This window comes from Lepeophtheirus salmonis, chromosome 5 (genome assembly GCF_016086655.4).
Source record: "Lepeophtheirus salmonis chromosome 5, UVic_Lsal_1.4, whole genome shotgun sequence".
Classification (NCBI taxonomy): Eukaryota; Metazoa; Arthropoda; class Copepoda; order Siphonostomatoida; family Caligidae; genus Lepeophtheirus; species Lepeophtheirus salmonis.
This window is the reverse complement of record NC_052135.2, coordinates 30,999,858-31,027,576: the sequence shown is the minus strand read 5'-3', so window position 1 is coordinate 31,027,576 and position 27,719 is coordinate 30,999,858. Positions and strand designations below refer to the sequence as shown.

The window sequence follows — 27,719 nt, the reverse complement described above, 5'->3', positions numbered from 1 at the left end:
CCAAGGAAGTCTTATTTTCTTTGTCACGTCTATATTATTTTATTATTTGATTTTTCCAAGGTTAATAGAAATACATAGAAATAATGTATTTCTATTAACCTTGGATTTTTCCCTTTTTTGAATATCCAACCAAAGAGGAGAGGAGTTATCAATTATAAATTTATGATATATTAATTGTTATTATAATAATAAATGAATAAATTATTGCCGTAGGCGAGAACTTGAACTCAAGATTTGCGACTCAAGTTGGGCTTGAGTCCATGTTTGAAGACAATCTCACAATCAAAGACTCGAGACTTGACATGGACTCCATAGCCAAGTCTTGTATATTACAGACTCAGAAAAATCCTAAATATATATATATATATATAGTTTAAATATAGAACAATAATACTAATATAATATAAAAGCAGCTCAACATACTCTAATTAATGCTCTAGTTCGAAGTGATCCCATTACGATCCCAATCTGAATTTTGGATATGTTTGAAAACATATACTGAGATATTTTCTAAAAAACTAAATTGTTTTGTTGCTTGGCAAAGGCACCATTTTGAAGGCCTCACCAGAGCCCCAAACTTTTTATTTTTTATTAAAATAAAAGAATTAGATACTCTTGATTCATACTTCTTATCAATCTGATTATTATTTTTTTCTTCGCAAAATGTGATATTTGATACATATGAACATAAGGATGATCATTATAAATATATTTTTGTAAACAAAAGGGGAAGTCCACTTTGAACAAACCACATATCATTGAAGCGAAAAAAGAAATATAAATGCATTATAAATAATAAAGAAATATAAATTATATATTTTCATACTCATTCGCATGTATAAACATATTTTACTATCTTATAAAAGTGGTATGATTCTGATGCATCTTCAAGCTTTCTAATCGTGTAAAGAAATTAAAGCAGGAACCTCAATGGAATTTTTTAATCTTCTCATGAATACCTTAAGATGTCTCTTCAAGTTTCCAGAGTTTGTAAAGAAGTAGAGCAGTGACTACATTGGTATTTTTTTATTTTAAAATGGACACCTTCAATATGCCTCTTCAAGGTTACAGAATGGGGCAAAGAACTAGAGCAGTAACTACATTGGTATTTTTTACCTTCTCATGAACACATTCAATATCTATCTCTGTCATCTAAGCGCGTAAAAGAGGTAGAGCACATTTAAAATTTGAATAACCCTCTTCTAATAAGTAATAACCCAAAAGAGGAGCACAAAACTAGGCTGCAAAAAGATTAAGGTACACTCTAAGCCAAAATATCCATAACATTACTCTCTCGTCTTTTTTTAGCACAAGCAAATGTCCAATCTGGTTTCGTTTATATCACTGATAGGTTGTATCGTATGTTGGAAAAGAAAATTCACTCTTCTGGTTGCCAACTAAATAACGTTCAAGTTACAAAATATGCAAATTAATGTTAGTCTTTTTAAATAATTAGTTCTGAAATTGATTTTATTATTCTACAAAATATCATACAAGGATATCGCCAAGTTTCATAGCAATCGAAATAAGTATTGGAAAGGATTTACTTTTATAGATATTAATATCAATATATTGAGTGGTATATACCTCAACATAATTAAATTTTCCTTCTTCTCTTGATAATGAAAATACTCTCGGAATACATTAGGAAGCTCGACTAAAGTCCCATTAAGAAGATCCAACTATGCTTATTGGTGCCCTCACTTGGAATGAAGCTACTACTATATCAAAGAATTAAAAACTTGCAGTGGTCAAAAAGTTGTTAATACAAAGCAAAAAACATGATATGTTGGATTTTTGATTGCAATTCAGAGTTTTATATACTTATATAATTCTCTTATAGAAACAAATTATCAAAAATATATTCTAACACACAAATTCAGTCAAGATCACTTGGAACTTCTCTTCTTTGCAATTCGCTCTGCCAACGGGCATAATAATAATCCTTTGGTCAGACAGTTTTCCTCCGCTTATAAAAGATTGATTATTATTATTTAACATGAGATTAAAGCAGGAACGAGTGAAATTACTTAAGTCAAGATAACACCACCTTTCTATCTTCCCTGGGAAACAAAGGAAGATGCCAGATAAATATGGATAGCAACCATATGGAATTTATTCGTAAGTATGGCTTAATTGATAAAGGTCCCTTGCAAATCAACCATAACTACAGCAAAGTGCCTAACCCTAATTCTTGCATAGCAATTTCGGACTATAAAAGACGTACATAGCCAGATTTGAATTGAAAAAATTGGAAAAAAACAATCTTTTGTGAAAAATGCATTGAATCTTTGTGGTGTCTTGTCAACGAATTCAGGGTCGATTATGCCTTGATAAAACAAAAAGATTGGGGAGGATCGCATCAAACAGCACTAACCTAAGGATGTAATTGAAGTTTGTCTAGAAGCTGAAAAGATGTTTGAAAGACTTTAAAATTCTACAAAACAGGCTTTGCCGAGAGATTCCAGCCTGACTCTTAAAATAAGCATTGGTGGTTTGAAAAATGTTGGCGTAGTAAAAATTTGGTCTTTTAATGCTTTTGTGATCATATATTTGATTCATTTCCAGAATCTAATCATGTATTTTCCCTTATAAAAGCAATTTCTCGATACTATGCAAGTATAAAACTGCATCACTTGGGAAAACTAGAAACTGAGACTGTAGAAGGAACCAAGTTTTGTAGTGTCCTTACGAATCTTATACAGTTTAAGAATCAATAATATGTTGAAAGGCTTAATTTTATTAGTATATAATATTTTTTAGAATAAATGATACTTAATTTATTAGATGTTTATTTATCTTCAATATTCTAAAACATTTCTTATTAAAATTAGTATGTACTAGAACAAACGAGAATATTACGAATTTATAAGAAAAAATCAATTATGAAAATGTTCTTCATTGTGTTGTTATAGGCTTCATGCGACTCAAGGCGAATTTAAATACCAATCGTAGATATTCCTTTTAGAATTAATAATGAACTATTTCGCATTTTACTGATTTTATAATTATACTAATAAATAGTTATCTGAAAAAAATTAAAATTCGCGGAGTTATTAGCGATAGAAAAGGTTGTATATGTTAATTTTTTCCTGGAATAACAAGGAAAACCTCTAAAAGTAGATATAGTAATTTTATTGTAGCGCCCTCTATGCTTGTAACCTCCCAACAAGTATGGATTGCTTGAGGGCGCTCAATTGTGTGTACCTGTGGCAGTCTGGCAGATAATGACGGAGGTTCTGTGACGTTGAGAGTGTATTCAAGTGCTAAAAATAGGGGATGCATTTTTCCCCCTTCCTTTCTCAATCCTAACAATGAGCCGTGATCCACATGATCGAACACGTCAAGCACCAAGAGACGAGGAGGAAGAGGATCTTGTAGATCGTATGCTGAATAAGACAGGGTGTATGAATCTTCATTATCAAGTTCAATTTTGTATGGCGGAAAAAAAGGATTGGAGGCTTTGTCAGAAGGAAGTCCAAGATTTTAAGTCCTGTATGAATCGTGATAAAAATGGTGGAAGTTCATCCTAATTTCCTCTCCGACTGGGTCTCTACGAGTTACTTGATTGATGAAGAAGAAGATGAAAAAGATGATCAGTATATTCCAAAGTACATTCAAAAATAATATCATATGGAATTTAATTTTTCTTATTATATTAAATAAATTAGTTAATAGTCGTCATTTAAAGTAGAGGATAATTATGTTTGATTAATAAATAGCACTTTTCTTCAAACAAACGGAGGTCCGTCCGTTATTTATTGGCTCATTTTGTATAAAAAGATTAATAGATTATATTTAGTATATATTAATTAATTAATCCATCATTTATGATAGTGAAGGCAAAAAAATAATAAGTATCGCCCTTATCAGCTTGGAAATTTATCTTAAATTAATATTGATTTATTAATTTTCAAATATGAACTGCTTGGGTTATTCCACATTTTTTGTTTCTATAGAAGAATTGATGAAATATTATTTGTTCAAATAAACCTTTTTAGAAATGAAATAATAGCCTGTCCATGACTCCTTATTAATATTATGTCAATTATATCCCAATCTATTTTTTATAGGTGGTGGAAAAACCAACTTATGATCATGTTTGTGGGTATTCTCTGCGGAGTCTTTGTAAATGCATTCCTTCGAAGATCTGCCTCCTCATCCCTTTCTCAAAACTCGCGTCACTTTTTGAGTAACTTATTTAAAAGTACAAAAATGGTGTTTTTAGTCCGTACGGACATAGGCATGGGAAAGGGGAAAATTGCTTCTCAAGTTGCACATGCTGCCATACTCTGCTATCAAGATGCTCAAAGGAAAAAATCCGACCATTTGAACAACTGGGAATACACGGGTCAAATGAAGGTTGTTTTAAAGTGTTCTGATGAAGCAGAGTTTGATAGATTATATACGGAAGCCAAAAATTTGGGCCTCATTACTAGTGTCGTAAAAGATGCTGGTAGAACGCAAATTCCTCATGGAACTAAAACTGTCGTTGGAATTGGACCTGGCCCATTGGAAGTGATAGATAAGATAACTGGGCATTTAAAATTATATTGAATCGTCAAATATTGTTACGTGGAGTTACGCAATTATTTGATTTGTTCTCATCATTGCCTGAATATGCTTTGAATAAAAAAACATTTTCTTGAACTTTGGCCTTTGCTATATTTTCTTGTTTTTCCTATTCTCAAGAATTCAATTGAGGAATGTACAGTACTCATATGAAAAATCTTCAATTTTTTTGTCTTCTCTTATTTACAAAAATAATTATCCGTGTTCCACTTATTTTAAAGATAATGATAAGAAACAAATATAACACGCCTTCATCTAAACATTTACAAAAAATATTAAGTAATTCATTTTACTCTATTGAAGGTCTGATATGGATACAAAAATCAAAGTTGTAACAAAAACAGCTCCCCAACAGGAGCTGGCAAACTCCTCGAATATCATCATAGGGCATCTAAATAATTTAAATAAACTTAAGTTTTCTGATATTTCAAAAAAGGTTGGAAGTCTTATTACAGAAGATGCTTGGGACTATGGTATCAAGACTCTCAATCCCGCTCCAACTGATACTATAAGTCTTAATTTAAATAAAGTGATTCTCGCTGCTCTACCTACCAAGTGTTCTCGTCACAATACTCCTTCTCATGCGCACTCAATTACTAAAATTTTACAGAATTTGAATTTTGGTCATCAAGAGAGTCATCAAATTTTTGTGAGTACATAAATTTATTACTTGATTTTTTTTTTTTTTACAAATATCAGTGATAAATTTTCTTTGATAAGAGATATATTACATTTTTAGATTTTGTGTGAAAAGCACAATGCATTTGCTTCTGGATGTGCCGTGGCCAGAGCGTACCCCTCATATTCTCGAAAAACTGGGACTCAAGTTACTAAGAAATTGGTGAATGTTGAATTTATTCTTACTAATGATAGAAACCCCATTTCTGGAGATGAGGCCCGATCAATTGAGCATGCCATTTTTGGAATTCAAACTGCTGCAAGAATTGTTGATACTCCGTGCAATGAGATGCATGTTAATACATTTATTGAAGTGATTATTTTATTCAGATTTTTAATAGATAGTAATTAACACATATTTATTATATTTTTTAAGGAAGTAAAAAATATTGCTAAGAAACTTGGAATCACACCCTTGATTATTCAAGGCAAAGAACTTGAAGAAAGAGGAATGGGAGGTATTTATGGTGTTGGAAAAGCTGCTGAGAATCCTCCTGCTCTTGTGGTCTTGAGCCATACGCCTAAATCTGCAACTTTAAATGTAGCTTGGGTTGGAAAAGGGATTGTGTATGATACTGGTGGTCTTTCCATCAAGGTTATTACTTAAATAATTGTTGCTGCTAGCGTTCTAGATTACAAACTTTTTTCGTATAGGGTAAAACGGCCATGCCAGGAATGAAGAGAGATTGCGGAGGAGCTGCAGGAATTCTTGGAGCATTTTATTCTGCAGTAAAAAATGGATTTAATCAGAACCTTCATGCTCTTTTTTGTTTGGCTGAAAATTCAGTCGGACCTAACGCAACGAGACCGGACGATATTCATGTATTGTACTCTGGTAAAACAGTAGAGATAAACAATACAGATGCCGAGGGAAGACTTGTAGTATCTGATGGCGTGGTTTACGCTCAGAAGGACTTAAAAGCTGATATTATTGTGGATGTGTGTACACTGACTGGGTCACAAGGAGTTGCTACCGGCAATGTACATGCTGCTTTTTTAACCAATAATTATGAATGGGAATCAAAAACTTTAACTGCGGGACGTAGTTCTGGAGACTTGACTTTTCCACTCGTCTATTGTCCTGAAGTTCATTTTTCAGAATTTAATTCTATGGTTGCTGATATGAAGAATTCTGTTGCCGTGAGTTAAAGCTTTTTTCATTTACTCGCATGATTAACTTATTTTTTACATCTCTTAGGATCGAAGTAATGCTACGTCCTCTTGTGCAGGACTTTTTATAAATGCCCACTTGGGATTCAACTTTCCTGGTACATGGCTTCATGTGGACATGGCATCTCCCGCATACACGGGTGAAAGAGCAACAGGTTATGGAGTTGCTCTATTAAATACATTGTTTGGAGACCATATGAATGCACTTTTGTTGAAAAACTCTGTGACTTCGTTAAAGGAATTCGATGCAGAAAATTATCAAGATACTATTCAACCCAAGAAAATAAAACTAAGCGTTTAGATTTTAAAACATATAAATGTAGTTTTGAATATATTCAATTTTTCCTCTTTTTTTTGTATGGTGTAAGGAATAATTTTTGCTACTATGGTAATACCCATTAATTATTAGTTAGTTTTGCTTCACTGTTTCCAACAAGTAGTTACATTTAATTCTAAATTCTAATGCTTATTGTGTGTTCAATACATATCTTAATGAATTTAGGGTAACCACATAGGCTTGCTTTTTTTATTTAAAATTTGATTGACGAATATATTTTTTTTATTAATAAATAAATGAAAGTAAACTATTCAAGTCTCAATTATCCATTTATATCTTATCAATATACAATGACTACTAATATCTATTTGGTAACTGCATGCATGGCCTGAGCTAAGTGTCCGACATTGGAAGAAGAAATACCAGCAACAGAAATACGACCATCTTTGGTCAAATATACACTGTGGTCACTTATAATTTTTGCTACTTGTTCAGGCTTCATTCCCGTAAAACAAAACATACCAATTTGTTCTGTAATATGATTCCAGTTGTGGGATGAGCCCTCTTTCTCTAAGCCCTCTTTGAGTTGATGTCTCATTTTGATGATTCTGTCAGCCATTCCTTTGACATCACTTAACCTAAAATTAATATCAACAGAATTAAAATTTATTCGAATAACCATGAACTCTTTTTAGTAATCACCACTCTTGTCTTAGAATAGGATCAGAAAGAATTTCAGACACTACTCTTGCTCCGTGGATGGGAGGATTAGAATACATGGGTCTAATTAGGATCTTGATTTGGGATGCTACTCGTGCTGCTTCTTCTTTGTCATTACAAACCACACTAAAGGCTCCTATACGTTCACCGTATAGGCCCATATTTTTGGCATAAGATTGTGATAGACAAATATTATGTCCATCATTCAAAAATTGCCTGACAGCAAATGCGTCACCATCAACGTTTCCTGATGCAAAGCCTTGATAAGCCATATCAAAGAAAACATACAAATTCCTTTCTTTAATCAAAGTCGAGAGTTCTTTCCATTGGGTGGGTTTAGGATCTACACCGGTTGGATTGTGGGCACATGCATGAAGAAGGATCACACTTTTTTCCGGGATTCTCTAATAATAAGAATATTAATAGTCCGAAAGTAAGACAATACAAAAGCAATTCATTTCAATTACCTTAATATCCTCACATGTACCCTCGAAATCAAAACCACATGTATTTGGATCATAGTATCTGTAACTGGCTACTTCCATCCCGCAATGTTTAAAAATAGGTGTATGATTTCCCCAAGATGGCTTTGGCAAGTACACTGTTTTTTTTCCGGGAAACCATTTAGAGAGGTATGCAGCTCCAATTCTGAGAGCACCTGTACCAGAAATTGCCTGCGTTGTAATGTGACGTCCCTCAGCGACAAATTCAGAACCAAATGCAAGCTCAGCGGAAAGCTTGTTAAATGTAGCATCACCAACAATTGTGCTGTATTCATGGTTCATATTGGCATTAAATATTTTTTTCTTCGGCCTTGCGAACGGATGGAAGAATAAAGGGTTTTCCTTCATCATCTCGATAAGCTCCCACGCCCAAATTCATTTTTTTGGGATTTGAATCCTTTTTAAACAATTCAGTGACTCCTAAAATTGCATCTGGTGGGCCCATTTCAACCCCTGTCCACCAAGATCTAGGATGAATAAAGAAAATTATTGACTTGGAATTGGGAGTGAAAACGATTTCTTCCATTCTTCAATTTTTAAATGACTTTTGTTAAAAATGATTTGAATCCCTAATAGTGACATAATTGTATTTGTTCATAAGTGGACTAAATATTAGTAGACACTTATTAAGTCTACTCTATTTATGTCATATTTTATTAAAACCGTAGCTGTACATTGGTTGTTTCAGACCACAAATAGTTACATAATTTTTTTATAAAAGCATGTGTAAATTGAATATGGAAATCTGCAAAATTCAGATCTATTTCTCTTTTGATAAATTGCTGTTAAATGTCAAACGAATTACTGTTTGCTCAAAAATGAAACCAACAAACGAAAAGTAGAATTCAGTAGAAAATCATCTGATTCCTTTTAATTCAAATACAAAATCAAAATGGAGGCAAGAAATCTCCTTTCATCAGCTCATGACCTTAAAACGACCCTTCCATTTCAATATCATATCTGATATCTATCAATCAACAATATGATAATACAAAACGAAATCCTTATGAATTAATTATTTCCTTCTTGAATTATAATTATTAATTAAGTGTAGCCAAAATATTCATATTACATCAACTTCCTTACCCAGCCCTAACAGAAGATATTCCTAGAGCATTTCTTTGCATTATGGAAGAGCTCAAATGTCGTAGAGATGGAGTAGCCATGATTTTACTCAAATTGTAATACACAGTAAACTATAAATGATTTGTAGAAGTTACTTCGAATCCTCAGAGCTGCAAATTTCAAATGAGAGCTACTACTGCTGCTGATTCGCGAAGTGAGGAGGTATCGACTTTCCTTTCAGGTTCTATCTCTAGGCACTATACTTCAAGTGCGTATACACAAATAAAATTATGCAGCAAGAAAAGAAAACTTCGGTCTATTTTCTTTTATATTTTTACTCTTAAAGCTTGCGTCATCTCATGACGTCAAGAAACTATCTCATTGTAAACGAGTACGGCGTTATCTCTCTAACACAAAAATACCCTACGTTTTTGTTGTCAGCTGTCGATTCCTTATTCTCCCTTAATACTTCGTGGCTATTTTATAATGTAATATTTTTGATAAAAAAAAGTAATAAGTTATTCTATACATATGCTCCGTTTCGAAAAGAACAGGAATACAATTTCTCGTTGATCCCTCGTCGTTTATATAATATATTTATTGGACATTTTATAATTTCTATGAAGAAATTTTGGCTTAATCTTCAGAAATAATGTAATAGCTTATCATAACTACTCTTTAAATGAAATATTACTAAGTACTATTAAAATACATTATGGAATAAAATACTATGGAGGGCATAATAATATGTATATAAGATATAAATAGCGGTGGTATGGTTGACTTGTTTGGCTAACTACCAAATGATTTCGGGCCTTTTTTCTGTTTATTTTTGAAGAAAAGGCTGCGTGATACAAGAATGAATGATAACTACGTAGCGGGGAATATACAAACTTGTTTTAAGCGGTAAAGGACCCTTGAGTCCTTTAGTTTGAGCTACTTTTAAAGTTCTAGGCCCACTTGTCATATAATTTTAATTTATTACATTTTATTAAAATAATAGATAAATTTAAAACTCACTTTAGAGTCAATAGGACGCATAGTCATAGGCAGAGATTACGGGAGGGACAGACCCCTCCAATATAAATTTATTCTATTCAGATATGGGATTTTTGTATAATAAAAATACAGTTTTTTTTGGTTAATTTATTATTTTCTTCTTTTATATATTCTTCAATCCTAGCTGTGAGTGAAGAAAATAAAAAGATAGCTATGTATTGAAGGACCGCCTAATGTTGTGTCAGTCTTTATTTATTCGGTCCAACCCAGTCTTAGGAACGGTTCTATCAGTCCTCTATCCAACTGTAAGTGCTATAAAGGATAAAAAAAATATATATATTGACGTCATCAAAGACCGAACTTTAGGTATAAATTTTAGGATTGATATGGAGGACTGAACTAGTCGGAATTGCAGTATTCAGTCTTAAATAAGGACCGCACTACACTAGTCCTAGGACTGATCCAAATGTGTACTATGTGAGAAAATTCCTTTACACTCCTGTCAGGAACAAAAAAAAAGAACATATTCATTTCAGTGTTCCCTAAATTAAAATTGAAAATAGAAGATCCAGTATCTCTATGTAGTCTTTATTGTTTTTTATTGGAGATGAATTCAGAACGAGCTTTTGATTCTTAGGCTTAGAGGGTCGAGTTCCACTCCCTCCCTCACACATACTCTCCTTACACTCTTTTTTTTATTCTGTCTCTTTGTTTCTTTTTGTCTCTTTTAGTTTATTTGTGTGTTTCTTTCTTTCCTTCCATTGAGTTTCTTTCTTTCTTTGGTCCCGTCTAGGGATTTGTTTTGTTTTTGTTCCCCTTCGTTTTGTTTGTACTTCAATAATATCATCATCGTTAATGAGACATTCCTTACTCATAACTTGAGACCATCGTCATGATAAGTCCGTTCTACGAATAATCATAGATATCATCATGGAACACAATTACTCTTCGAATACTGGGGTTCGCCTGGATGGGAGTTGGGAGCTCACTCTTCTTGTCACGGATCTTCAAGTGGAGAAGATTCTCAGGGTCAAGGGAGATCATCATGTTGGAGGTGTCATGATCAAGCTTGTCAATGAACTGGGTAAAGCAAACCTTGTTGTTCCTGTTCTTGAGATTTAATACATGATAATACGGACTTAATCATTAATAATTGATTTGAAGCACTCGATATTATTATTTTATATTGCATAAGTCCTTGTTCTGATTATTGATGATTGCTGTTGTTGCTTTATTTTTATTCTCTTTGCCCATAACAGCGACAACAAAGACATAAGAGGAGTGTTCAAAGTTGTAGTAGGTCTGTTACTTGTCCTTCCTTTCAAATAGGAAATTGTTATTTATTTTTTAGATATTCATTTTCAATTACTTAAAATATGTTTAAGGTGGAGACGACAAATTCAATTAGATGCGTGACTCATTTCTACTTTAGGGAAGGACCTTCCCATAAAATACTAATAATATAACATTCATATCATCCCTATTAGACTTTTGTTGTTGTTTTATGATTCATTTTCATCCCAAATACAGAAATATGCAACAATTCTCATGTTGATTCTTGGAATGACTAAGAACATAACTAATTAGCAGTAACTTAGTATGTGGTATGAAATGAAAGATATACTTGCTGTGGGTCCTATCAAATTACAAACTACTATCACTTAAAATAATTATATTAAATAACTAATAAGTTGCTTCTATTCAATGTATTCATTTATGTCTCACTCTTCAAATAATGTTTTCATGCCCTGAGTTCCTCATATGAATGTATTTCCTTCTCGTCATCAAATATGAATAAATAGTACTTACAATTCATTTAGACTTTTGTTAGTGTATATTAATAGTTATGAATGAAATGCAATGAAGGTAGCTTGTTCATGTATACAACTTAAAATTACAATAAATTGGCGCATCAATATAAAAGCAATTATGAACAAAAATCAATATGTTGTTTTTTTACTTCATATATACATTATTTCATAGACATAGTTGGGTGATTTATAGGCTTACTATTCAAATTACTGGGATGGTTTATTATACTTCAAGACTTTTAGCTATAGTTTAGAACATTTATTTAATTTAAGCGACTTATATTGACCCCGATATGGTCCCTTTCAAATAAAATTTGTCAAATTCCCCTTATTTTATTATGACGATGAATTTTACTATCTAAAGTGCAATTTGCGACGCACCCAAAGCGTTTATAATAATAATTTTTGAAAATAGATTGACGAATATTCGTATAAGTGAACAAATGTAATCCTCACTCAATTTTTAGAAAAATCATTCTAGCTCGCTTTTGTGTTGGCAGACTACATATGTAGTCTCATAACGATCCCCCAATAATAACTCAATATATGTATGTATTACCTTATGTAAGCTTCAGAACTATATATTGTATAAATGTACATTGAACATATTTTATTTATGTATTAAATTACACATCTTCAAAATGTCGAAGTCTCGGGTTTCAATAATTATATTCATCTTTTATTTTTTAAAAAATGTTTTGATATTCATAAATAATAATCTTGATAATTATGACATCACCTCTCCTTTCAGACATTGCTATGGACTGGTCAGATCATGCACTATGGTGGCCAGATCGAAATAAATGGCTTGAAAAAACGCGTTGGACATTAGATCAGTATAACATTACTGCTGATACCTGCGTTTATTTTACACCAATGCACAAAAACATTAGGATTCAACTACCTGATCTGAGATATGTTGATTGTGTTATGGATTATTCCGTACAAGCGTTCTCAGGGTTAAGGACTCTGTGCTCTGATTTAGGTGAGATTCGTATATATACAGGGTTAGGGCTCATGGACTCGAAAGATGGATTTAGAAATACATCAATAATTTCATAATTTCATTAATATTCAAAAACCAAAAAAAAAAATTAAAACATATGACAAGGTTTTTGCAGAACTTTTTTCACTCAATATGGCCACCTTCATTATCAATCACAGCCTTTATATGAAGGCCTTGCAGGAGTTGATGACAAACTCCTCTGACAAGTTGTCCCATGCGGCCACTATGGAGGACTTCAGTGGGTCCACGTTTGGGTGTGAGGCCAGCGGTCATTACGGTGACAGTGGAATTGATCAACTGTGAAAATCTTCTTGTCCTTGAAAATTCTAACCATTGACCCATTTACCTTGATACATGTGAGTATTTCCTTGCACCTCTCAAGCCTCCTGGCTTTCATGCCCTCTGTCAGAAGGTGGTGTGGGGTCCTTGTGAAAGAAAGTTATCCCAAGTTGTGCTTTATAGCCCACCTGATAGTCTTAGGAGCCACAGAAGTCGTTAGCGAGGCAATTTATTGACTTAGTGGGATTATCCTTTATAATTTTCTCCAAACTTAACAAGAACTTCGTATCCCTCTTTAAATTATGCCCTCCACATTAGGACATCCTGTAGAGGTCTTTTCCATTTCTTTTTTATTTTTTTCATCTTGGCCAACTTAAAAACCAGCTCCTAGAACGCAAAACAATGTCCGTAATATTCGTCACATCAACTACAGTAAATCTGAGATGCGCTGCCCTTTTGCTTGTTCCTCGCTCATGATGATGAAATAACTAAATCATTAGTATGTCTGTTTATGTAAAAAAGACGGCGTAAACAAAATATCTAAAAATTATCACTAAAACTTTTCATAGTTATGAGAAAATAAACATTAATTAACAGTCCACGTTTTGCTGCCCTACATGTATATATATTTATGTATTGTAAAATTGACTCATTTGTTTAATTTTTGAAAGGCTTATGTCACATCCTAATCGTAACATTTTATAGTCTATGACTCATCTAATACACATATTATTCATAATATGGTTGCATTTTATTTCGACGTTAACATTTTTTAAACAATAATTACATCTAATTTTCTTATAGAAATACGTCATTTTGAAGAGTTATCTCTTTGCAAACCCCTAGCAACTGATCATTTAAAATTTAATTATGGAGATTATAGACAAGAAGAGGGGAAAAAACGTCGAATAACCTTAAAAAATAGTCTAAATACTTCTAACTCATCGTCACCAAGTGGGACTTTTCGACGGAAAGGGAACCATCACATTCATTCTGTTTCAACTTCGGACTTGAGTCCTTCTACCGCCATTGTAGATAGGCCAGATACGAATACATTCATAGCTAATAGTACTGCAACTCTTGGAAGAAAAACATCAACGACGAGTTGGAATGGATCTTCCTCACGCAATTATCGATCCTTGGGGAGGAATGGAACTTTGGATCATCATCGTAGAAAGAGTGACTTCCATTCACAATCTAATCATGTAATTTAATTTTAAAAAATGAACAAATTCTTCTTATTGTAAATAAGTTTCTCTTTTCATTCATATTTTTAACATTTGATCCTTCAGGGTACTCTAAAAAAGAATGGTAGTTTTTCCCCACTTGTGAATGGAAATGATTCTAATTTAAAATCCGGAAGTGAATGGTCCCTTGCCATGAGTCCTCCTCCTAGTGTTGAAGCGAAATATTCATTAATAAGGCCAAAGAACTTGGTTGAAAGAGCTAGGATGAATGTTGCGTCAGTATTTACTAAATTTATTCATTATTAGAATGAGTCTTTTAAGGTTTTTGTTTTATTTAATAGGTGGCTTGATTCTTCTTTGTCATTAATGGAACAAGGAGTCAAAGATTTCGACACTCTATTACTCAGATATAAGTTTTACTCATTTTTTGACTTAAATCCTAAAATGGATGGTGTTCGTATAAATCTTATCTATGAACAGCTCAAATGGACAATTTTAAATGAGAATATGGATTGCACTGAAGAAGAAATGATGTTGTTTGCTGCGTTGCAGGTATGGAGTTTTTTTGTTCTTTGATTTAATGCTTGAGATATTTAGATTTTTACTTTTTTTAAAGCTTCAAGTAAGTCTTCAAGCCAATGTTCCACAGCCCTCTGAAGAAGATGAGGACGACGATGATGATGTAGACGCGGCTCTCAGTGATCTACAAATATCGTTAGAAGGAGAAGCTCATCGAAGTTTTATAAATGAAACAGTAAATAATGATATAGTGGCAATACCAGTTCTATCGGATCATCTAAGATATATGAGGTTTGAAAGATTGCTTTTATTTTAATTACGTTTGTAGTAATAAGAAGGCTTTGTTCCCTCCCATGTATTTTCAGGCCTAAAAGATTTACTTTAAAGGGCTTTAAGGGTCATTATTTCGTCTTGAAAGAATTAGCTTTGGTTGCTTATAAGAACGAAGAAGACAGTTACAATTATCATACAAGCTTTTCCGTCAATCTAAAAGGTTGTGAAGTTAGTCCAGAAGTGAATATATCTAGAAAACGCTACGGAATCAAGCTAGCAATTCCTTCTGCAGACGGAATGTCTGATTTATATCTCCGTTGCATTTCGGTAATTAATCACTTTGATTATTTTTTAATTGATTTGTTCATAAATTATGCATACACCATATTTATAAATGTATAGGAGGATCAGTATTCTAAATGGATGGCGGCCTGTCGACTTGCTGCCAAAGGCAAAACAATGGCGGATGCTAGTTATGATTCAGAGGTTAAGTCAATTTTAGCCTTTCTTTCAATGCAACATCCGGCTTCAACCCCAGTGATAAACCCATCTACACTAAATGTAGATGTGGAAGAATATGTTGCATCCCGTTTTCTTCGTAAAATGCCAAAGTCTAAACTTCGCCATAGAATTTTGGAGGCTCACTCAAATGTGAAGGATCTAAATTTAATCGAAGCAAAAATGAACTATTTAAAGGCTTTTCAATCTCTTCCGGACTATGGAGTATCTTTGTTTGTTGTTCGTTTTCACGGAGAAAAGAAAGATGAGCTTTTAGGGGTTGCATCTAATCGTCTGATGCGAATGAATCTTCAAACAGGGGATCCAATTAAGACCTGGAGATATAATACTATCAAAGTAAATATATATTGAATATATTATGACGAGAAAAATATATGAGTTGGGTTGCATAATTTTTAATAGGCTTGGAACATTAATTGGGAAACTAAACATATGATGATCCAATTAGGAGATGGAAAAAATGTTATTTTCAAGTGTCTTTCCGCTGACTGCAAAGTTGTTCATGAATTTATTGGTGGTTATATATTCTTGTCTATGAGGAATAAAGATGCAAATCAAATTATAGATGAAGAACAATTTCATAAGCTAACTGGAGGCTGGCATTAAATGCTCTTCTCAGAAAATAAGTCTGGTTTTTTATGTAATAATTATAATTATCGATGAAGGTGTTTTTGTTTAAATATTTTAATAGCCTTGTTTTTCATTAGTACTGAAAGAATCCCTTTTTAAGTTCATACAAACTTAGAAAGTCTGAAAAGATTTTTTTTTTTTCCTGTTCTTTGTGTCTCCATCCTTTAGACAATCTTAATCGTTCTGCCTACTTCACCGTTTTAAAGGTTAATAATATTTAATCAGAAATTTGGAAAAAGTAGGCAATTATAACTAATTTTACCGGTTACATTAGTGTATTTCTAATTGAGAAAGTTCCTTTTTATATAATGCTTCCGTACAAAATAACATGCATTTGAAATTTAACAACATGCTTTATTTCTGTGATTATTATTTAAGTAAATATGGGCCAAAATATTTTTAAAAGAATTTATATGTATTTTATCAATCATCCTACTTTGTTAATCCAATGAAAGGTATTTCTAATGCTGTTTTTATATATTATTCAATTATATATAATAGTTTTTTCATGTTTTTATTGTTTAAGTAATACATATATCAGTGCAATTTATTGAATAAATAATTATCATTAATATTTTGTTGTAGGTACTAGTCAATTATGTATTTGAACCCAAAAATCAGCTTTTTCATAACTGATTTTTGTACCTCATTTTAAATCTCATATTTCTTACAAAATAAGTGCTTCCAGGGTTCTCATGTCTCATTCAAGGAAATCCACCATTTTTTCTTTGTTCTCTATGACATGCATTGAATTTTGCACTCATTTTTTTAAACATAGAAAGTGTAACGGAAATTTGTTGTGAGTTTTTTTATGATTTCCTTACATAGTACTACCCAATGATTCAAGTTTTGCCCTTGTACTTTATAAGGTGAAATAAATCGTAAAATCAACGTTTTTTGGGGCGACTTTGGGGGGGGGGGTTCTGACCTCATGTTTCCGACCAAATTTTTTGTGAGTCTTGGTTTTATTATTTCCTGATATAGTACTATATATTGGTGCAAGTTTGTCGATGTACATTATGGTTCCAAAAATCCGTCTAGAGGCTATTTTCAGGTGGTCAAACCTGGGGAAAAATCTTCGGTGGCAGGCTCACAGACTATATGTAACACTAATACCTTTTTTGAGTTCATCTAAAGGCGTCTCTATGCATGGACAGGGTACTAAAAAACGCACTCTCCAATTTATGGCTGATAGAGCATATTGATGTACATAAACTTGTTTCTCGCCATATGCAATGTGAAATAATTTATAGTAAACATTATTTTTCATCAATAAAGATAATTTTATTGGTACTTATATTATAATGAGATAAATTTCAAGAATGATAGTATAACAATAATAGAGGATTTCAGAATAATAATAGCATGATACTGTACAGTAATTATCAGAATGGAAACCCATGTCTACAAGTTTATATTGAATTTCATTTAAGCTTTACAATCTTTTTTTAATTAGAGCTGGGATGCCTTGCCTTCAGTTGACGTTCTCTTATCTGATGTTATTATTGATTTGAACGATTAAGTTCTTGCCCATCACATTGAAAATAATTTGTGAAATCTTGTCAAGAATGCTGTCCCATTTTTAACCCTGTTCATACTTTGTCTCAAAAATTACTTCGATAGCAGTTACTGAGCTGTTTGGTGTGTTGAGGAGGCAGTCCTTTCTTCCTGTTTGGTGATGATGAAGCTGAACAGAGATTGAGCGTAGAGACAGGTGAGGAACATCAATCATCATATATGTTGGAGGGAACAACCCTCCTCAGCTAATGATGTCAATGAACTTACCCAGGTCAAACTTGTTTCTCTGCAGAGTTTGCAACGAGCCTAATACCAGTGTCAAGTTGAGAGTCGCCAACAGCCAGAAATAACATGCATGATGATTGATGAGTTTATTCTTGAGGGAGAATGCAATGTACCCCCGCAACAAAATACAATGCATTTCTTTCGTATGTGGTGGCCATTGTCTCCAGATCTGAAGGTTGCAAATCTGCGAAGATGATTTCTGATTTTTCAATGTCAACATCAGCCAACACTTCCTTGATCTCTTGATTTTATAAGATACTTTATCTTCATCTTTTTTTCTGCTTCCAGAATTTGTCTAACACTGAAATAGTATTTTCCTCTCCTGAGTTGTCGGTAAGAGCCGAATCTTTCATTGATATTGTCAGACTACAACATGGTAAGCAAGATGTAGATGCAGTCCTCATTCAATCCGTCGATTAAGTTCTTAGCAAGATCATCTGTAGCCAGGCATGTGTGTTTGTTTGCTAGAAAAGTTGATGTCAGGGTTCTTGGGGGTACCTTCATAACCCTGTCGGTATCTAGGGCCACAGTACTTTCCTGCCATCGTCTTCAAAGTTACGACAATCACTTGCAGGAATCACGACTTCATAGTTCATACATTACATTTTATATTATTTTATACAACTGAAAATATTAAATAAAAAGGGCAAAAAAAAAAAAGTACATCCACATTTTGTACATGCGTTTCTTTTCCTCTTAGAACAGTCCATAGAATAGAAATGTCCTTGGTTCATCATAATACGTATCAGCTGCTTTAAATCATGCATGATTCAACTAATGAATAAAATAAAAACACCTGAAAGGAAAATACTCCGCATCTTTGTTTATTTCTGATAGCGAACCGTGGCAGTCCTAATTAAGGACCAACACAGCAGTAGGTATATGACAAGTTCGTAAATAAACTTCTAAATTTTAATTAAACTAAAAGAAAATTCAAATTTTCGAAAGAAGCCAAATAAAATAAAATATAGGGGGTAGGTTCGGTTTGTACTGGGTGACATTATTCAAAAGATGCTGGCTTACATAAAGACAGCCATGAGTATTGGTAATCTTGGATCGGTTCTACTCATAGAGATAAAAAATATATTTTTTTTTGATGAAAAAATTGAAAGGAGAGACAGATGATGAATACAAACAACATAAGGATTAAAACATTCAAAAATTATATACTAAATAGCTGTTTCGTCTTACTTAATAATGTAATTTGAGGGGCCTAATGGATAATGAGGGTACTCAACTTACTTCAAATTATTCTCTTATCAAAATGTCAAGTATAATTATAAAATCTGTAAAATGCGAAATAATTCATCATTAATATTATAATAATTCATGAACCTCAATTTTCACTCTTAGTCATAATTAATCTCTAAAATATTCTCGTTTGTTCTATTACATACTAATTTTAATAAAAAATGTTCTGAAATATTGAAGATAAATAAACATCTAATCAATAAAGTATAATTTATTCTAAAAAAATATTAGATAATAATAAAATTAAGTCTTTCAACATATTATTGATATTTTTCAAATTATTGATCTTTTGAAAACTTAGATGTTATAGTAGACAGAACTTCTTTATTTAATCCAGAAAGCATATTTTTTTTTTGTTAAATAGCGACATAAATCTTAAGCATTGGTTATCTGCTTCTGAAGCCTTCGTTTGCTTTGGTGACGGCAGTTTACTATCCATTGCTTTAGAAGCGCTGGATTTTTAGGAAATCTGAAAGTAGATGTTTACTTATAATATAAATGGAATATTAAATTAAGTAACAAGGATGCAAAAATTGATTGTTTTATAAAGTTATGAGCATACTTACGGATAAAAGCTTATTTTCACGTTATTGTGGTTGAGTTCATACTTTTTCAACAATTTACTTGCAAGATCGTGCTTTGGGGATCTAGAAAAAACCACCGTTCTTGAAGTACAATTGAATGCAATGCAAGCAGGCATTGAACTCTACGAATAAAATAATAAGAATGTATCAAGTTCCAGTTATATCCACTATGACAAACTTACATAATACCAAACTCCTTTTGTAAAAATTAGAAGGTTATTTTATTACTATTTATTATTAATTTATTAACATTTTAAGAATATTAATCGTAACAGAAAGGCTTATGTTGAAATAATAACTGAATGTTTTGATCCTTATGTTTCTTTACTGTTCATCAGCTGAACGATTCATAAATTGTCTTCGTCATTCTAGAGAGTAAGCAAACTTTACTTTATAAATTATATCTCTATGCTCCAAGGGGACTATATATAATTTCATTGTAACCATGAAGACGCAATTGACAAAAACCCAAACGCATTTGAAAGGCTGCATAGTCATCTAATTGAATTATATCCTAACTGGCCTAAAGAAGTTATCATATCCTTAATGAAAATAAGAATTAGAGTAAATAACCTTAATAAAAAGTTCAAACGGAAGAACGCAAGTTCTAATCTGAGAAAAAATAGACAGATAGATCAATTTACAAATTAATATTTATTATTCATGTTTGTATGTAAAAAAATATATATGCTATAATTTTTACTTATTGCTATTCTTTTATTCTCCACTCTTATATTATGTAATAAAATGGCAAATTAGATAATATAAATAAAGCATATTAATATAAGCTTACATACAGATAGTTCATTATTATTAATATGCAAATTAATGTTAGTTTTTTTAAATAATTAGTTCTGAAATTGATTTTATTTTTCTACAAAATATCAAGCAAGGATATCGCCAAGATTTATAACAATCGAAATAAGTATTGGAAAGGATTTACTTTTATGGATATTAATATCAATATAAGTTAAATTTTACTTTTTATACTTTTTGGAATGGTCCTAAGTTTACCATTTCGTACTATAAATGAATTTTAATTATATCAAATTTACTTCATTTATGTTGCCTTACAATTAATTAAGTCTGGATTTTATAATTATTACTATACGATTATATAGGATAGAGTGATATGTGCCTCAACAGTGACATCATTAAATTTTCCTTCTTCTTTTGATAATGAAAAAAAACACAAGCGTAGAATTTCCTTGCGGCCTCACTTTTATATATAGTCACCTTCACCGACCTATATAACTAATAACTGGATACTCAATATGCAAAGAAAAGGAGAGTCAGCTGTCGGCAGCCATCTTAGGTACCTATAATTTGTATATGAAGATATATAGGAGACTTATCTCACTTTGAACATTGGAAGCACAACGACATTCTCGAAGCTGTACAAGGCTTAAGATAAGGATAAGATTCAAGTTCTTCTCCTTGCCCTTATAATCCAAATTCATTTATGTACTATGTCGTCTGTTAATACCTATAATCGGAATCTTTCTTTTAGTTAAAGCACTCTTACACTTTCAACGTTCAGCGTCTACACTCCTTTACATCTTGCTCGGTGACCTTATCCTTCTCATTAATTACAATAATGTCAGTGTTCTTTGAGAAGCCATGTTGCATCAGAACCAACAATAAACTAGAATCACTTTATTACAACAATCTTTGCTACTATTTATTTTTAGAAAATACTAATATAATATACACATGATATTTAAGACCTTTGAATCATTGATTCTTAAAAAGAATCTGTATCGAAAGAGACTTTTGTATAAATTATTTTTCAAAATGCTCAGAAATATTTCGTCTAATGACCAATTGACCATAATTTCTTCTTTAGGTTCGAGAGCTTTATTGGCCTTCAGTTTAAGAATATCAAAGGAAGATTGAGCGAACCCCGGATCACTATCCACATTCGAATACCAGTTTCCAATGGTACTGAGACTAGGTAGGCATAAGTCAAAAGTCTTTCTTACATAACTATATGCTTTTGTCGAGTAGAATGGCAATGTCAAAGCAAATGCTCGGAGTTCAGGTGATTAGCTACAGCGACCACTACTTTATACCACTTCCGATTTGCATCCTTTTTAAAAGGTTTTTAGGAACGTCAGACATTGTATCAAGAATGAATAAAGCCTCTTCTGATAGCATTCTCTTGTACCTCAGGTCTTTTAGAACGTCAACCAAGTTTCCTAACTTCTTGGAGATTGTATTCCGTTGACATCTGTATTTTTTTAGAACGGTCTGCAAGCTTGGAAATTATATTCGTTTGCCATTGGAGCTTCTCTTTAATGACTTGAATAGGGATGATCCAATTGCACATTTTCCGTAGCCTCAAAGTGGGAAGGATCTATCTCGAGTTCAGGAGATGGTTTGACCTTTTTAGGAGTTGAGGAAGACCCTCCGGGCATATTACTCCTTATTAAGAGCATCAAAAAAAAGATTTCCCCCGGTTATTTATGCTTGTATAACAACATACCATTATCATGAAGGATACACACAATTGCTAATTATAATGCTACACCCAATACATCTACCCCCGTTGTTGTACCCATTTAAGCCGTTTTTTTTTGCCTTTTTATGATTTTTACCATTTCTTGGACCTTATGAACCATAGCTAATCCTTAAGTGACAAAAAAGTAATATTTATTGACTATGTAATATTGGAAAAACTAATGATCATACCCAACCCTTTAAGTGAAGAAAACTAGTGTCAGACAAACTAGTTGCGAACCATCCAAAGCTACTACCCCCGTTGTTGTGACCATTTAAGTAGTTGTTTTTGCCTTTTATGAGTTGTGTATCATAATTCTTTGTATTTTTAGCTAAAATAGAATCATATTTTATGATTATATTTAAAAAAATTAACACTTACTGTTAAATGGTACAAAATTCAGAGTTCCATTTCGAAATCAGTAAATATTTTATACTTTTTACTGATAACTTTGATCGTAATTTGGTGTGGATGAAAACATGGTGAAAATTCTCTCAACTTCACAATTTACAATGGGAGTATTTCTATAAATTGAATCTTCAACACAGGCTAGGTCTCGCAATTCATTGTAAGCTGGATTTTCTTATAGGAAATTGGTCAATTTAGATCGGAATGGCTCTAGCTTAATATCAGTTCGTAGAAGTTCAACGATGGTAATGCTGACAAGTAAAGGTAATCGTCCTTCAAAACTGTGATTGCCCCAGAAATGTGATTGATATTATTATTAATAGTGGTCAACTCTTCAAATATATATTCGTCCGTAATAATCTCCTTTGCTTTAATTATAGAAGGTATTTTTTCATGGAGGCTACTGAAATATTCCCTGATTACTACTAAGTGCTTGAAATAGTAAGCTGCTGCTTTTAACCAAGTCCCCTAACCTGTAATGACTGAAGGGAATCTGGTAAGAAGCAGCGTTCATAAATATTTTCTTGATTTCGGATATTAATTCATTTGTTTTAGGGAACTCTTTACAAGCAAGTTCAGCAACGTTATGGAGCCCATGAGCCACGCAGATAATATGTTTCAACTGAGGGTAGTATCGTTTGAGGTCTTCGCCAGCTTTTTTGCAATAAGAAGCTCCATCCGTAATAAACACTTTCCGGCGAGTAGCATTAAAGTCGGTTCCAAGTGTAACTTGAATACTCTCGACAATAAAATTTATTATGTTCTTGGCAGTTGCACGTTTAATGTCTATCATGTTGATGAGATATGGACGAGATATGCATACTCATCCCCCCCCAAATCATACAACAGGCAGCTGATATTAACAAGGGTCTTAATTCAGGTGTATGAAATGTCTTGCTCTCTCCTTTACTCTCACTTTTTTTTCCATTACAAACTACTCAACTCTAATTAATTTTACTTTTTAAAAAGTAGGAACGGCTAATGGTAATTAGGAATCTTACCAGTATTAGAAGTTGTCATCATTTTTCGTTTTCATTTTTGAGGAAAAAACATATCATAATTGTTGTTGAAATGTTTGTAATGGAAAAACTACTTTTAAATATTAAAAAACTAAATTAGAAGTAAGCAATGCTCACACCCAATTACCCACTAAATTTGAAATAATATTAGGTCGAGTAAAAAGTTATGAGCGTTTTTCGCTAGATGTCTTTGGTGAGCTATATCTCACAATTAGTGCATTGCATAAGAAAAAACACTTTAAAGTATGCTTAAAGGTTAAGGGTAGACTTAAAAAATGTTGAATTACAGTTAATGTTTGGTTGAGCCAGTTGTGTAACAACGTTCCAAAATGGAAGTAAAAAAAGAGAAGAAAAGTTCTTCGTAGTATTACTACGACCAAGGTGACAAGGCGGAGGAGGCGGCCATATATATATTTTTATTATTATGGACCCAATATTGGAATAGCATAGTTGTGGCTCCAACGATTCCGTTTTGGTAATATGGACGTCGAAGATGAGGCACAATTTGGTAGGCATTCAACGAAAATATCAATAAAATAATGCAAATCATCGAGTCGAACCGCCATGTTAATTTACTTTTAATTTAATTTTTTCATCAAAATAAAGTGAAAACGCTTAGAACTATTTATTTTACGTATTATTAGCCCGTATTAGTGGAAATAAGGTTAAAGTAGGATCTATTATTGATTTAGTTAATATATGTATTTATATATTGTATAAAAAGTACAATTTAAAAAATAATTATGGTAATTTTACTAAGATACTTGATTATAAAAGATGGTTCATAACCACCCATTTTAAAATTCAAAAATATCATTATCCTCATATTCTTCTTCTCCGTTCGAATTTTCTAGCTGATCATTGTCAATGGTAGATTTTATGGGTGTTTTATCCTCATTAAGAGAGAAGAAATCTTGTAGTGCATCTGAAATCTGATCATTTTTATCAGAGAGAGGAGCATTTTGATTTATGTTTAATTTAATTGCTGTTGATTTCCCTGATCTTGCCCCTTCTAAAATACATTTATATCGTAGACAGTAGTACTTATTGCCATCGTCATCCTTATGACAAAGTGTACCATCAGGAAAATGATTATCCACATTAGGAATGTCATTTACTTCCATCGTAGGGGTATACCACTTTGATACTTCAGGGCCAACCCATTTACAGTAAACCGTACAAGATTGGTCTTCTCTACGTGAAGAATATTTAACCATTGCTCCTAATCCTGTTAACTCTGGTCTATAGGCAATAAATGAAGCGCAGGCTTTGTTTGCGAATTTTGGGATGCTTGTTCGCTCCTTACAAATGGAAGAGTCATCACATAATTCATGAGAAACCGATTTCCCTACACAATTTCCTTCTAGGCACGTGCGTTTTTTGATTCTATAACCTTTAGAATTATCCAAACAAGAGGATTCGCATGTTCCTTCTGACCATTCAGACCATTTTCCAGGGGTAGGGGCTTGAGAGTCCTCACTTTTTACACAAATTCCTCCCAAACACCATTTACCTTTTCCACAAGAAGTTCCCTCAAGTGCAGGGCCTGCTCTATACAATCCTAATCGCTTTGGTGATTGACATTTGAGAGTGTAACATATGTCCTCCAATGTATCATCAGAGTGATCTGCTGCAGCTTCAAAGTCCAATAATAAGATTTGGCATTGTTTATTCATATTCCAGTTTTGTCCAGGCATTCTCTTTCCCAATGGATGATCAGATGGGCTTGCTGGATCATTTTCCAAACATTTATGCTCCTGGGATTTGAGTTTTTCCATACTGCACTTTGACCATGTACTTTCACCCTTCGTGCCTCTTGATGCTGACATGATGAATCCATTTTTATCACAAGTATTTCCCGAACGACCATCATGATGAAGGCCTAGATTATGACCCAATTCATGAGCTAGCACATAGACTGATGTAAAACCAGCTGATGGATATGGTTTTCCTCTTTTATTGTTGACTCCAAGCTCAGCAATGACACAGTTATAATCCTCAGTACAAATACCAGAAACAGGAGAAAGGCCCATTGTTCCATAAGATGTTTTCCCATTGGAATCAGCATAAAAGTCGATTCCAGAGACATAAATCCCTAAATCCCAATGGCCAGCTTCACCATTTTTATTGGTATTGAGTGAGCTTTGATATTTGCAAAAAGACTTTAAAAGAAGACTTCGCTCTCCTCCATGGGTTGGTAGATTAGAGGGTTGACTCTCTAATAATTCAAGACGAACAATAGAGAGATCAAAATCAAGTCCTTCAAGACTTGTATGATGATATAAAGACTGTACTCCATTCATGTAACTAACAATAAAGTCCCTGATATTCTCTGGAGATTCTTGAAAGAAGGGATCGAATTTACGAATGACAGAAGGGTCAACAAAAACAGCAGTTTCAATTACTCTACGATCCGATCCAGAACGCTTTGAAGGTGTTGGAAGAGATGTAATTATGGGTTCAGAGTTTTCAGCTTTTTGCAGAGAGGCTCTTTTAATCTTTAACATCTTGTCCTGTCTTGAACTTGTTTCGTTTCCACCATTTCTTTTGGTTATGCCTCCGTTTCCTTGACTTAACTCCATGACTTCAAAAGTTCTTCCATCAGTAGTTGTAATGTACCCATAAGCATTGTTCTCTCCACATAAAGAAATGGAAGCAACATAGTCGTCACCCTTATGAATATAGTGACAATGAATATCCTTTGTTCCAATGCTCTTGATATCATTACCATTTCTAGTAACTATCTGTGCCGTGGGCGAGATTAACTTATCATTCTTCTCCAACTGTAGATTAAAATCTTGTCCAAAAGCAGAGAAGGCAAAATTAAAGCCTTTAGGAGTTGTAGAGTGAGACACAGTCACTTCTTCCGTATCGTTAATTTGATCGAGTTCGTCTTTTGTCACATAGTCCTTGATGGATGATGAAATCCCAATGGAGCAAAGATTAAATGAAAACAAAATTAACAAGAGGTTTCTCATCTTGAGCTCTTTTGTTGATTGCAGAAGGTTCAGATTGATGATGATGCCTTTTGATGATGACTTTCCGGGTTTATATAGTCAAAATATAGCCCTCATGTCATCTCAATGCTTTTTTCATTCGTCTCTTTAATCTTATTTTGTTTGTCACCTAATTATAGAAAGTACATCTGCATTTCATTGAACAAATAGTGGTAGTGAACATATTCATGGCGGAATAATTAATCAATTATTTACTCTACATATAGGTGTATAATGATGTTATTGGATCCAATGCACTTACATAATTCATTGAACTTTTTTTGTTAATCTTATTATAATAGTGATTCATTTGTTCTATGTTCCTAGCCATTTCTACGGTTCTAGCTATGTTTTTATTTTCTTCACTCTTAACTAGGATTAAAGACCGATATATAATAATATCGAACAAAAAAAATAATGAATGATGGCTTAAACATATGATAATTAGTGTTTGATCGGTCTAAAAAGACTAAAAAGCCCTGTAGTCCTATCATACAGATAAAATGCATTGAGTGATGATATGAAGAAGTAGTTTACGCCTTAAAAAAAGAAGAAATAGTTGACCAAAACAATCTAATTGTAATATTTAGGTATGTTAAAAACATACGGAGGAGCGCTTCAAATATATTTATTTTTTAAAATGTTCATTGTAATATAATAATTTTGGTATTGCCATAACTATATCAATTTAAAGATGTCAATATGTTCATAAAGTATCTTTTACAGATCATTTTATGAAGTATATTATTATTTATTCCAATTTTTAAATTCAAATATAATTTTACTTTAGTCTTTCAAAAATTTATGACAGATTTGGGAGATCATTCTGACTGTAATTCAATTAAAGAATCCCTTGAATCCTCTCACTTTCACGTAGGGGAAGGTGAGGTAAGTTTATACACTTTTTGGGTTTTATGTCCTCAAAAAGTTCAGAATCATCTACTTTGGCT

The 27,719-nt window shown here is 32.7% G+C and overlaps 5 protein-coding genes and 3 long non-coding RNA genes across 10 annotated transcripts; 5 read left to right on the top strand and 3 right to left on the bottom strand.

Annotated features, from left to right (window-relative positions):
• Positions 1-1,303: 1,303 nt before the first annotated feature.
• Positions 1,304-1,741, top strand: LOC139905439 (uncharacterized). Its single transcript, XR_011780173.1, has 2 exons — positions 1,304-1,434; positions 1,649-1,741. It is a non-coding gene; the product is annotated as an uncharacterized lncRNA (long non-coding RNA).
• A 1,400-nt stretch (positions 1,742-3,141) lies between these two features.
• LOC121117425 (peptidyl-tRNA hydrolase 2, mitochondrial) lies at positions 3,142-4,875 on the top strand. Its single transcript, XM_040711856.2, has 2 exons — positions 3,142-3,611; positions 4,074-4,875. Exons 1-2 carry the CDS (start codon positions 3,514-3,516, stop codon positions 4,555-4,557), a joined length of 582 nt encoding a protein of 193 aa, XP_040567790.1. The 5' UTR covers positions 3,142-3,513; the 3' UTR covers positions 4,558-4,875.
• On the top strand, positions 4,074-7,007 carry grsm (granny smith). Its single transcript, XM_040711854.2, has 5 exons — positions 4,074-5,221; positions 5,312-5,563; positions 5,627-5,845; positions 5,905-6,390; positions 6,449-7,007. Exons 1-5 carry the CDS (start codon positions 4,883-4,885, stop codon positions 6,719-6,721), a joined length of 1,569 nt encoding a protein of 522 aa, XP_040567788.1. The 5' UTR covers positions 4,074-4,882; the 3' UTR covers positions 6,722-7,007.
• On the bottom strand, positions 6,933-9,227 carry LOC121117424 (glutamate oxaloacetate transaminase 2). The gene is given in 5 exon segments (XM_040711855.2): positions 6,933-7,335; positions 7,400-7,821; positions 7,885-8,220; positions 8,222-8,387; positions 9,007-9,227. Coding segments are annotated over 5 exon segments (1,278 nt in total). The 5' UTR covers positions 9,087-9,227; the 3' UTR covers positions 6,933-7,061.
• A 1,464-nt stretch (positions 9,228-10,691) lies between these two features.
• LOC121117422 (unc-112-related protein) lies at positions 10,692-16,780 on the top strand. The gene is made up of 9 exons (XM_040711853.2): positions 10,692-11,068; positions 12,547-12,780; positions 13,885-14,285; positions 14,373-14,542; positions 14,609-14,819; positions 14,884-15,077; positions 15,152-15,386; positions 15,462-15,914; positions 15,981-16,780. The coding sequence occupies exons 1-9, from the start codon at positions 10,915-10,917 to the stop codon at positions 16,182-16,184; spliced, it is 2,256 nt and encodes a 751-aa protein (XP_040567787.1). The 5' UTR covers positions 10,692-10,914; the 3' UTR covers positions 16,185-16,780.
• Positions 16,781-19,460: 2,680 nt separating this feature from the next.
• On the bottom strand, positions 19,461-20,373 carry LOC121118598 (uncharacterized). Its single transcript, XR_005864509.2, has 3 exons — positions 20,029-20,373; positions 19,829-19,968; positions 19,461-19,731 (listed from the first exon to the last, which is right to left on the bottom strand). It is a non-coding gene; the product is annotated as an uncharacterized lncRNA (long non-coding RNA).
• Positions 20,374-21,058: 685 nt separating this feature from the next.
• Positions 21,059-23,574, top strand: LOC139905438 (uncharacterized). 3 transcript variants are annotated; one of them, XR_011780170.1, is made up of 4 exons: positions 21,059-21,800; positions 21,854-21,887; positions 21,947-23,250; positions 23,310-23,574. It is a non-coding gene; the product is annotated as an uncharacterized lncRNA (long non-coding RNA). The 3 variants fall into 3 exon arrangements; XR_011780169.1 differs by having other exon boundaries at positions 21,854-23,018; positions 23,078-23,250; XR_011780168.1 differs by having other exon boundaries at positions 21,854-23,250.
• An 877-nt stretch (positions 23,575-24,451) lies between these two features.
• On the bottom strand, positions 24,452-26,796 carry LOC121117861 (A disintegrin and metalloproteinase with thrombospondin motifs adt-1-like). The gene has a single exon (XM_040712380.2). The coding sequence runs from the start codon at positions 26,749-26,751 to the stop codon at positions 24,571-24,573; it is 2,181 nt and encodes a 726-aa protein (XP_040568314.1). The 5' UTR covers positions 26,752-26,796; the 3' UTR covers positions 24,452-24,570.
• Between the last annotated feature and the right edge of the window lie 923 nt (positions 26,797-27,719).